The 12,236-nt window shown below is 39.6% G+C and overlaps 1 protein-coding gene across 19 annotated transcripts in view; it reads right to left on the bottom strand.

The window, feature by feature from the left end:
* Positions 1-12,236, bottom strand: part of mtmr3 (myotubularin related protein 3) — a 106,576-nt gene that overhangs the window by 26,760 nt on the left and 67,580 nt on the right. For 16 of the 19 annotated variants that reach the window (XR_005944690.1, XM_041201937.1, XM_041201939.1 and 13 more), the window contains 8 exons: positions 11,168-11,250; positions 9,192-9,358; positions 7,675-7,771; positions 6,705-6,818; positions 4,086-4,285; positions 3,790-3,921; positions 965-1,076; positions 439-637 (listed from right to left, as the gene is read on the bottom strand). Coding sequence is in view for 18 of the 19 variants with exons in the window: in XM_041201937.1 (XP_041057871.1) it covers positions 439-637; positions 965-1,076; positions 3,790-3,921; positions 4,086-4,285; positions 6,705-6,818; positions 7,675-7,771; positions 9,192-9,358; positions 11,168-11,250 (1,104 nt within the window). In the remaining variant the exon portion in view is untranslated. The remainder of the gene's footprint in view (positions 1-438; positions 638-964; positions 1,077-3,789; positions 3,922-4,085; positions 4,286-6,704; positions 6,819-7,674; positions 7,772-9,191; positions 9,359-11,167; positions 11,251-12,236) is intronic. The other 3 variants (XM_041201942.1, XM_041201938.1, XM_041201933.1) reach the window with 1 other exon arrangement.

The following is a 12,236-nucleotide window of genomic DNA, read 5'->3' on the forward strand; positions in this document are numbered from 1 at the left end:
AACTTACATCATGACTACTTAACATTTTTAATTAGGTCTTAACACTCTGAAAACAAAGAAAGCATGTGTTCCAATGATTTTTATTTGCACCTTTTAAGCTCAATATTTTCAGAGCAAAACATTAACATTTGAGACTTGAGTGTATCCTATCATCACTGTTGATTAAATGCAAACTACACATTTCAATTCATCAAATAATTTCCAAATTTATCCCTACTGAAGATTTTTATTCTTATTACGCAAGTGAAGCATTTTTTTAAAACATTTTATAAGTTCAATTAAACAGAGCTTTTAGAAATGTACAAGCTTTGCAATATCATCTCTATTATTTTCAAACTTTAACTTTCCTGTTTGGCAGTGTTTAACAAACTAATGTACTAATGTAATGTGCTAACCCATTAGCTTATTAAGTCCCCATAAAACTTAACAGACACACACCTCTATGGTTCTGTAGTAAGGATCCAGCAGTAATTTTGATAGAGCCACTATTTGTGGTGTTCGGTCCCAGCCATCAGAACAGTGTACTAAAACAGGCCGCTGGTCACGATCGACTGCATTAATTACAAGTAGCGCTGCTTTTAAAAGCATGGATAGATGCTGAAGCCATTTGGTACCTTCTAAAGCTGATAACCAACTGCTGATCAAAAATCAAATCAATCAGGAAAATACTTTAGATGAATGTGTGTCCTTTTGCATCAAACAAATAAGACATTGAATGTCGCTATTAGACGTAAGATTTTAATTTTCCACACAGCTTTGCAGTTTTTTTACTTTTTAAAATGCTGATGTTTTAACTACAATTTGACAAAAAATAAAAATGATGTAAAGTCAAAACCAGTAGTTATTTTGTCTGTCCAAAACAAAACTTGTGTTCACTTTCCATATAAGTGAAAAGTATAAACAAAAATAAAACTGCTAATTTTTTCCCAACTTTTGAGCAAAGAAGAAAAATTTTAAAACTTACTTGGCAGGATCCGGCATCTGTGTACAAAGAAATCTCAAAGACTGAAAACTCTTCCGAATGGAATGAATGTTTGCCATACCCATGAATACTACTTCGCAGTTGGGGTAATATTCTGAAAGAGAAATAGCATTTGAAAAATGATAATAGTTACATATAAAAATTGATAAAACCACTCTTCCATAAATGGACTGAAGAAAGCCCTTATCCTTATGCTGAAGAATTACCTCATCCTTTCCAACCTGATTTTAGGCATTTTGCAAACATAGACCAGGGATTTCAATTTCTGCTGCTGCCTGTCCACAATTTTCTCCAACAAAGCGAAGAGCACTGGGGGAGGGGACGTGGCATGCAAACAAGGTGGGGTGGGATGAGAGGGAGAGAGCGCGAGCGAGCGACCGAGCACGCAAGTTCCTATTGTTCAGCAGTGCTGATAAAAGGGACATGGTAAAGATTTTCGTCTTGCACTGATCAGGACATTGCATGACTACGAATAAAGGAGCAAACAACAATTTATACTGTATAAGAAGAGCGCTGACTGATTAGCGAGTGGACTTGATTGTTCATTGTGCAAAATGTAGGTAGGATCTCACACTTGGAGTGAAGAAACCAAGTTTGATTGTTTGCAGGTATGAATAACTTACAACATCTTCCCGGTAAAACAACCTGGGCCCCTTTAAACTTCAACAACCAAGCCACCAAGTGTTTTCTCTGGCTCAATTTAGAGTAGGTCATCTGTCACCGTTATTCTTCCTTTTTACTGTAAATTTGGACGGGGGGGGGGGGGGGGGGGGAGGAAGAAGAACGCGCGCGAACATGGGGCGGGGGGAGGAGGAAGAAGAACGCGCGCGAACATGGGGCGGGGGGAGGAGGAAGAAGAACGCGCGCGAACATGGGGCGGGGGGAGGAGGAAGAAGAACGCGCGCGAACATGGGGCGGGGGGAGGAGGAAGAAGAACACGCGCGAACATGGGGCGGGGGGAGGAGGAAGAAGAACGCGCGCGAACATGGGGCGGGGGGAGGAGGAAGAAGAACGCGCGCGAACATGGGGCGGGGGGAGGAGGAAGAACGCGCGCGAACATGGGGCGGGGGGAGGAGGAAGAACGCGCACGAACATGGGGCGGGGGGAGGAGGAAGAACGCGCACGAACATGGGGCGGGGGGAGGAGGAAGAACGCGCGCGAACATGGGGCGGGGGGAGGAGGAAGAACGCGCGCGAACATGGGGCGGGGGGAGGAGGAAGAACGCACACGAACATGGGGCGGGGGGGAGGAGGAAGAACGCACACAAACATGGGGCGGGGGGAGGAGGAAGAACGCACACAAACATGGGGCGGGGGAGGAGGATGAACGCACACAAACATGGGGTGGGGGGAGGAGGAAGAACGCACACAAACATGGGGCGGGGGGCGGAGGAAGAACGCACACAAACATGGGGCGGGGGGGCGGAGGAAGAACGCACACAAACATGGGGCGGGGGGAGGAGAAAGAACGCACACAAACATGGGGCGGGGGGAGGAGGAAGAACGCACACAAACATGGGGCGGGGGGAGGAGGAAGAACGCACACAAACATGGGGCGGGGGGAGGAGGAAGAACGCACACAAACATGGGGCAGGGGGAGGAGGAAGAACGCACACAAACATGGGGCGGGGGGAGGAGGAAGAACGCACACAAACATGGGGCGGGGGGAGGAGGAAGAACGCACACAAACATGGGGCGGGGGGAGGAGGAAGAACGCACACAAACACGGAGGGGGTGAAGCGAGTGTTGGGGGGAGCAAGAGCAAGAGGAATGAAGCTGGAAGCTTTGGCTAGAGGGATGGTCTCCAAATCATCTCTCACGGTCAAAGTCAGTTTGGGGAGTAGGAGTCTTTTGGCTGGAAAGTGCAAAAGGAGCCAAGGATAGTTTTGGTTGGTTCCTGGATGGACAGAATCAAATAACCGTGGTAGGGGGCTTTCAGTCATTGTAGAAGTTAAATGGAGGATTTTTTCTGTAGTTTAGGGTATAAGTTACGGCTGAAATAGTGTTGAGTCAATGTTGCTTTCAGGTGATTTCAATAAAAGTCTTACGACTTGATATCTTATTGTGTGATCCGCAATCATTCACTGGAAGGTCGAATTTCTTTTTGAATTTTATTGGTCTCTATGGGGATTATTACCTGTGCATATGATTTCCAATCTCATATACTTTTAGAGGATCACCTCTTCCATACAACTTCTTTTGAAGTGAAAAACCAAAATTTCTCTCGTGTTTCCTCCTGGTTCAGGCTTCTCCAGGCTAGATATCAGTTTGATTCTTTTTGCACTTGTGTTGATTGTTTAAATGTCACCCTTGTGTCTAGATGACTAGGACTAGATTGATCTCCTGAATTGAGATCACAAATTTAGTGCTGCATTTTCTCATATTTATGTTCTTACTCACAAGGGTCCAACTCAAGACTGCCCAAAGGCCAGATAAACCCTTTGCAGCCAACACAGAAGATGATCTGCTTAGATGCAAATCTAAGTACAACTCAAGGTTGCAATTGTGAAAGGTGTCCGCTTTAACTTATTATGTCTCCCAACTTTCCAAGTATACATATTTAACATTAATAAATACCTGCAGAAATAATTCCTGTGAAATATTGATACAAAGTAGTCACAGTCGGGAGATAAGGGAGAACATTCATTACATTCAGGTATTAATCAATAGACAACCACTTGATCCAAAAATCTGCCACTATTAGCCTCCTAAAGGCTCGTTTGCCATTTCTATAAATCCTGAAATACAAGCTGCACCAGTTTTAAATGCTCTTTCCAGCACTATTTATATTTTTATGCTGATACTCACCAGGGCATTCACACCCACCACCCTTTGCCCTGTTAGCCACAGCTGCTGCATATGACCTAGCATCCAATATTAGAAGTTTATGTGGTGGACTGCATAAATTTTCTACTCCAGCTGTATTAGTCATTGAAGAATCTAAAATTAAAAGACAATTAATTCATATCAATGCTGAGAACCAGCCTTATGAACAAACTAATCACATCAGCAAAAGTGCCACTAGAACAATATGACATTGATCAAAAACAAAATTTATTCTAGCTGCTCAGTGATATGCAAAAATAAAGCATTATAACTCTTACCAAATTCTCCATCAGATAGGTCACTACCATTAGAAAAATCTCGTATACAGTTGCCATTAACATGTTTGGTGGGACTGCTATCCATGGCACAAGCTTTTGCAACAGACTGTATTAGGTGTTCATCATCTGCATTTCTCCAACCCCACCAGCTGACTTCCGGTTGACCACTACGTGCAATCACTGCTCCGTTGCCCTGGTGCCTGAAATAGCAAAAGTATACTTGTTCACATATTTTTAAAGCATATAAATTTTTATTAGTGGTAATGATTCAATTGTGATTAATTTTAAATTAGGTAACTGGAAGTGGGAGTTTCACCATTAAAGAATAAAGATTGGGTAGCATAAATCGCCACACAAGGTTCTAGATCACAGCCATAACACAGTGGGGAAACAATGGAACTCGGGTCTGTCTTTTTAAAAATTTATTTACCTATTTATTTGTGGGGGGAGTAAACAAGAACAAACAGGTATTTTGTGCACTACACAGAAGCCAGTTTCAGAACAGCAGTGGGATAGAACCAATGACAAGGTGCCTGCTTAAAGTAGCCAAGAATGTTACAAGATGTGTAAAGATCCAGGCGAAATTTGTGCCTATAGTCTAGGATTTCCTGAGTTTCAAATCTTGGTGGCTCTGTTGTAAGAGACCTCAAAGTTCAGGTGCTGAAGTGTAAGAGCGCATCATCACAGATCTGTCCTCATATCTTTGTGCAGTAGGCTCAAGAGTGCCATTGGTACAAAACTGGGGGTTGTAGGGAAGATAAAATGATAGAAAGAATAACCTTGACAACGGATGAGATTTATTACTGTGGGATCTTACTGATGTTTTGCCATGTTTGCCTACATAAATTGTCACTACACATCAAAAATAATTCATGAAGTGTGAAGCGCTTGTAACATCCAGAAGACATGTGGTATATAAACTGATGTTCTTTTTGCGTAAGCATGGTCACAAAAATGATAATTGCTTTAAAAACTGCTAAAACCTTTAGAAAAGGTGCTGTTACTTTTAAGTTTGACATTTCTTTGAACTTCAATAGCTGTGATGTATCTTAACTTTTTGTAAGCTGACGACAGTCTTAAAGAAAAAGCTAAAACACTGGACAAGACAGCTCAGCCCACTCTGAAGAGTTATGTGGACTCAAGATGTTAACTTGGTTTCTCTCTCTGCAGATGCTGTCACACCTGTTGAGTTTTTCTGGCATTTTCTGTTTTCATTTCAAATTTCTAGCATCCACTGTATTTTGCTTTTATTAGCTCTGCAAGATAGTAATCAAGCATACTGTGAAACAGTGGTGGAAAGAAGTTTCCAGATCTATGTTGTGCCAGCAGAAGTTGAATCGTAAACAATTGCTCAAATGCAGAATAAAGGAAACCTTAAGTTAATTAAAGAGCATTTCAGCCCAGCTCATTCTTATAAAACCATCAGCAACTGGTTCGTTGCCTGAAGCAGGACACATGCCTGCTTTTCCAAAAGAGGAACAGTATGTATTGTCAAGACAAAAGCTAGACAAAATAACAAAAATAAATGTGCTTACAACATTCATCTTCAGCTTTAACTGCACTAACTTTTTCTGCAAATTTTTGCAACCTCTCTCTTCAAGGGAAGAATACACCAAGAATAATGTGACAATAAAACGGTTAAGAAAACCATTCAACATATGCATATGAGCACAAATATACCAAGAAGCAGCATACAGTTAAAGGGCGTGCAAAGCTTGCAACTTACTTTGCTTTTCTATGCATCCATCCTATCTTTTCATTTTCCATTTTCAGTAGATTATGTATTGATTGCATGTGTGAAACTAACGTAAGTTGAGAGCACACCACCTTTTAACAAATTTAGCTAACTTTGTTGGGAAAAAAGCAGCAGCCATGTTGGTAGGTGACAGTCTGAAGAGGGAGTTGAACTTGAGGCAGCCAAGATGGCTGCAGTAAAGAAAACAGGAACAGAGAAATCTGAGAATACTTCTAAAAATTGGGCAGGCAATTTCTGAAACAGAGATTTAATTTCTTGTCAAATATTGCTGCAGAAGATGCTGTAAGCACACATACAGTGATATAAGTCAACATTATTGTGTACTGAGCCCAAAACCACTCCGATGAAATTAGCCATCAAGTCAGATGGTCAGCTAGCAAACTGAAAAGCAACTCACCAGAAAAGTGAATAGTCACTAAACTGGTTTTGAACTTAGTGAAGTCATAAATGACTGTGTAAAGACGGTTTACAAATGCCTGCAGATAGCTCATGAATTGCAATGCCCAAAAGGCCTCTTGGGGAAATCATTTTCCGGTTAGACAACTTTCTGTAACTGCTTAGCAACAAGCACTTACACAAGTGGATACCACGCTTGGACAGTTCAGAGTATGTTCATTTTCAAAGGCATGCTATGTCGGGTGAGAAGAATTTACATTAAAAAAGTGACAGAATAATTTCAATTACTGGGATGACAGGTTGCTATTAATGGGAAGGACGACAGTTCAATGGATTCTTCGCATAAAAACGACTTGCAATATTTTATCATAGATATTTCTCCTCAAAAGAATGAGCTGAAGGACATGTTCAAATGCACACTTAGTACTAAGCTCATTTTGACTCATCTTTATGAATCAGTTCTTCACCTGTAGACAACACTTGGAATCCTCTTCCACGATCTAAAGTTTCCAACGCTCTCAAGCTCTTTGTCAGTTAACCAAGCTGGTACAAGTAACTGCTGTGGGTAACTAGCACACAACCTGCAATTTGAGATAAACAATATTTAGCCTAATATTTATTTCATTTAGTAATGCTGACAGTCAAAGAATACAAAAGACAATACATGAAAAGAAACATCTTTCACTTACATAGCACCTCAAAATATAATCAAAGCACTGTTTATTACTTCCTGGAACTCTCTGCCAGTGGGATGGCGGAAGCAGAGGTGATAAATGATTTGCAAATGAAATTGAACGGGCACTCGAGGGAAATAAACTTGTAGAGCTACGAGGATTGAGTGGCTGATGGGACTTTTTAAGATTGCTCTACATGGACATGGACTCAATGGGCTAAATAGTCTCCTTCTGTGTTATTATAACTAAAAATTAGAGATATTTAATGGTACCAACATGTGTTGTAACAGAGCAGAGCACGCTATATTTGCCTGTTACACTCAGATACACAACTATAAAAATGTTTTTATTTCAAACATTTTAACCATGTTCAAGATAATACATAGAAAGTTTTGCTATTTGATCATGTTCTTTTGCTAACCTTAAGTATTTTAGTATTTAATAGCACAGGTTGAGTTTTGTGTTCTGTTCAGGGAATTGATTAACTTAGTTTACAAAAGAATCAACATTAACTTAAGTCAGATGATAACAATTTTGGATACATGCATATAATTTATGATACAACACAAAAAGACAATATCAACCTAACTTTCATCCGAGCGATTTTCTAAATGTGAAATAACAATGATAAACCTACTCATACTTTCAATGGCTTGCAGTAACAGAATCAAATATTTGTGCCCAATCGGTCAACACAGGTTAGAAAATTAAAGCATCAAGTAATAAGCATTTATCGAAGCAATGGTGGTAATCAATTTCTTACTTGTATTTATCATTGATGTTGGTAATCCTCCATGCATTTTGCATATCATAGCACATTCGTTCAACTTCATTCTTAAATCTTGAAACAACATGCTCTCCTGAAAACAAATAAAGGTGAGATTACAGAAATAGACAACTTAAGTGGCTTCTCCTTCTCTGCCTTCAAAAACTATCACTAACTTCTTCAATTATTCAAAACATTTGAATTGCGAATCTCTAGCATAAATTATGATCTATTGAACGTTCACCATGAATGAAAAAATATTATAGTTGAGATATCTGCTAGCTATGACCACGACATTGAAAAGAAAAATCTCCATGGGCAGGATTTCCTGGTTGGCGAGCGGGGGCGGGGCCCACTCGCCGACAGGGTAAAATGACGCGGGATGACGTTGGGCAGAACTCCTGACATCATCCCTCGTAATTTCAATTTTCAGGTTGGAGGGGGCTCAGCCGAATCAGCTGTGCGCCCGCTGGCCTGTCAACGGTCAATTGAGGCCATTTAAAAAGTAATTGCAGCAGTTAAAGGACCTGCCCGTCTAACCTTAAGGTTGACGGGCAGGCTGGGAGCCCTGGCAGGCTTCAGAGAAAGCATGAAATCTTATCCACGGGCAGGATGAGGTTTCATGTAGGTTTTTAAAAATGTAATAAAAGTTTAACAAAGTCATGGTCATGTCCCAACTCAGCTCTTTTGTGAGCATGCGCGAAATAGCACTCTCGGCTTAGGGAATTCCCCCCCCGCCCGCACAGGAAGCGCATAGCGCTTCCTGGCGGGCGTCAATGCTGGGTGGGGCTTAATTAGCCCGCCCATGTAAAATGGCAGCCGATCAGAGGCACATTTGCACGCACCCGCTCCTGAACTTCCCTCCCCCGATGGGGGGGGGGGAAATTCTGTCCTATAACTTTTAGCTGGCTGATATTGGGATTATGGTTGCAACCATGTTAGTCACCTTTTGATACCTCACTCAAACAACTATCCTTCTTTCTGTACTGGCTTATTTGACTATAGGACATCCTGAGCTCACTCAATGCCCATGCACAATTACTTTGCAGCAAGGATCACTGAACAGCGATCAAAAGCAGGGATTTTAGTTCATTTTTCCCTTCCTTTGACTAGCGGCAGTGAGATCAACTGTAATGCCCCTACCATACTCCCAGCTAGGACTAACTAATTTCACAGAGATTCGGTAATGAATCTTGAACCTCAGCAGTTGTATTTCTGAAATGACAGCATGTCTTTCAAATAATGATTTTGAAATCCAGAACTGTGAGCATTTTCAGGCTATAAACATCAAAGCTGGTGAAGATTAATGCTTGGGGAGGGAAGAAAACCATTGTTTACATTGAATATATCCTGCAACAAAAGCAGCTCCTGTCAGCCAAATTCATAAATGTGGTTCTTGACATTTGCAAATGTTTTGTTATAAAACCACTTCCTTGCTGAGGAAAATAGCATGGTGAGGAAATACACTTTACATCTAAATTATATAGAGAAATTAACACACTGATGAACAATACCTGGTCGACATAAGTTTCCATGTTGCTCTTTTTCACTAGCATATACATCCATACACCAAGCATGGTAAGCAAAGGCAAAGAGGTCTTCTATCCTTGCTGGTGGTCGTATAACATTGTTTATACGTTTTACCCACTCTTGACATTGCTCAAAGGTAGAAAACTGACACCTGTTCATGTTAAAAAAAAAATCATATGTATGAAATGGGTTAAATGGAAGCTGGTAAAAATTACAAAAAATTCAATGCTCATTTATACAATGCCATATATTTTAACTCTTAAGGGCACTCAGCAGATTCCTTGTTAATGGGCATGTTTGTTAAAAGAAACAACTCTTTAGACTTTGCATAGCTTCAGCTTTGGCTCAATCACAACACTCATCTTTGAATCATAAGAGTCAAGCCCCTCTCTAGACACAAGTACATAATCTAGGTCAACAATGTAGTGCAGCAGTGAAGAAGTGCTAAGTTGGGAGTACTGTCTTCTCAGGTGGGCGTAACAGATCCCTTAACACTATCCAAAGAGGAACATTGTAGCTTTCCTGGTATCCTGGTCAATATTTATTTCTTAATCAATAGTATTAAAATAAATCATCTGGTTATGTATCTCATTGCTATTGGGGAGACCTTGCTGTGTGCAAACTGGCTGTCACATTTCCCTATGTCACAACAGTAGCTACATTCATTGGCTGTATAGCATTTTGGGCTGATGCGGAAATGGTGAAATGCATTACATTAATGCAAATTCTTTTATTTTCTTAACAGTAAGTGTACCGCATTTGGGAACTAGTTTTAGGAACTTACCTAAGCAAATTATAATAGACAAAATGATTATTTGCTAATCTTCCTGATTTCTTACGAGAAATTATTTTTGGTTTGCATTACAAAATTATATTACACAAGTCAATTTCCCATGGTATTGCATACAGGAATTCAAGATCAAGTGTAATGTTAAGGTCAAGTGAGGTCAGAGGCCAGGAGATAATCAGATCACGCTTGCAGCCTTACTCTAGTAAAGTCATATTCTTTGTTTTATATATATTATGCTATTTGGAGAAGAGAATTAATGCTCTGCTGCACATGTTAAGGAGCCTCATAGACACAAAACATGAATGGTGCAGCATCATCACTGGAAGAAGAGTGGAATTACAGTGTAATAAGTTTATGTGGACAATTTCATTATAAATGTGAACATTAAAATTAGTGGCAAAAGTTGATAACAAAAACAAGTTTCTGTCATACAAAAGGAAAGCTAGTTTTATAGACAGGAAGTATGCATAGACAGGCTTTTAAAATATTATAGATCGGACTCAAAAAGAAAAGCTATGCTGGAAAACTATACTTGAATTAAGATGCACGCTAATCAGGCTCAATCGTATATTCCAAAGTATTTTCAACAGAATTACAGTTACCCGTTGCCCACCAGTACAATGCACCAATGTGTCCCTAATACTGTATTAGAATACAGGTTCATGCATGCCAATTCCCCATGTCTCAAATTCACACTTAGCAGGCCATCATTTGGAAGCAAAAATTGAGCAACTCAACCAAGCCTTTTACTCTGCATTTCCTTGCAACCATTTACAAATTAGTATCAATGAAGGCATGGCATAGGATAACCGTCACCAGGTTTTAATTGTGGGTGGTATTTTTCAGGGCAGGAAGGAGAAAGTAGAGATCAACAAAAGCCTTTCCAAGTCCTAATAAATCAGGTAAGCACTTTTATGATTCTCATTGTGCAACTAATTTAGGTAGAATTACCCCAATATTCCAGGCATGAAACGTTTGCATGATTAGTTTGAAAATTTTATAGAAGTTTTAAAGCATGTCAGAGAATAACTACAAATGCATACTGTTTCCATAAATGTGACATTAACATATCTAAAAGAATATGCCTTTAATCTACATGCATTATATATACACATCAGTTAAAAATCTAGAAACAAATAAATTTGGATCAAAGGAGATGCTTTTATGTACCTGATAACTTTGCAGTCTTTACAAGTCAAATGAAGCTGGAACATTTCACGGCATTCAACACTTTCAATCAGCTGCAAAGGAACCTGTCAAAAGCACCACATAAAAATAGGTCATTTTACAATAACCTACACAGAATGTAAATCCTTTAAAGGCAACCTACTACAGATACACAAGCTGCAAGACAAGTAGCTCTAGGGAGATCTGCATTAAGCCAATGAAAGCAAAAAGTCGTCTTAATTTTCAAACACAGTCTGAAGCTTTTCTTTTACTGCAACTATAAACCACCATTTAATAGCCTTGCATTCTAGTTAGATAAACATATTCTGGCAGGTAGTCCAATTAGAAATGATTATAGTCTTTGACCAGCACAGGGAAATTCCTGCAAGCTTGGTTGCCTTTCTTGTAGATTATATAAATCTCCCATTTATCATCTTAAGGTTATACCATTTTTCTAATTTGTCATGCCAATCATGAGAAGTCAGCAGTAGTTCTGTTTCCTAATGCCTTCCTCCATCAAACTTCTCATGGAATTGTTGGCTGACAAGTTATTGGAATCAGCGTGAAGTATGCTGTTTCTGTATTGTTTGCTCAGGTTTATGATACAGTCTTGCATTGTGCAAGGATGTGCATATACCAGCCAGATCAATAAGCTGTTTTTTCACATGCCCGAAATGGTGGTAAATGTAAAGCCTTTAGAACAACAAAGCCTCTGAAGAATTTCAAATGCAGCAATCTTGATACAAAAGTTTTAATATGAAGTATTTTTTAGCAATATTTTTCAATGTTTGGGGCTCAAACTCTGATAGGCAAAGAGATCCAAACCAATGTTATTTTTGTTATAAAATTTTGCATCTGTACATATTTCTGGTCAATCTTTTCCATTATAAATTCCCAAGTCCATATTTGGAATGGCAACTGCCTATGTAGACTTAAGAGTGGAGCAGCATCACTACCAGCAAAGTGTAATGACAACATTATAAGTTTACATAGGCGATTTCCAATATATGTGAGAATGTATAAATTTATAATGGAATGTAAAAATAAGAACAGAATGTATGATTTTAAAATG

The sequence above is a fragment of the Carcharodon carcharias genome, chromosome 13 (genome assembly GCF_017639515.1).
Source record: "Carcharodon carcharias isolate sCarCar2 chromosome 13, sCarCar2.pri, whole genome shotgun sequence".
NCBI classification, from domain to species: domain Eukaryota; kingdom Metazoa; phylum Chordata; class Chondrichthyes; order Lamniformes; family Lamnidae; genus Carcharodon; species Carcharodon carcharias.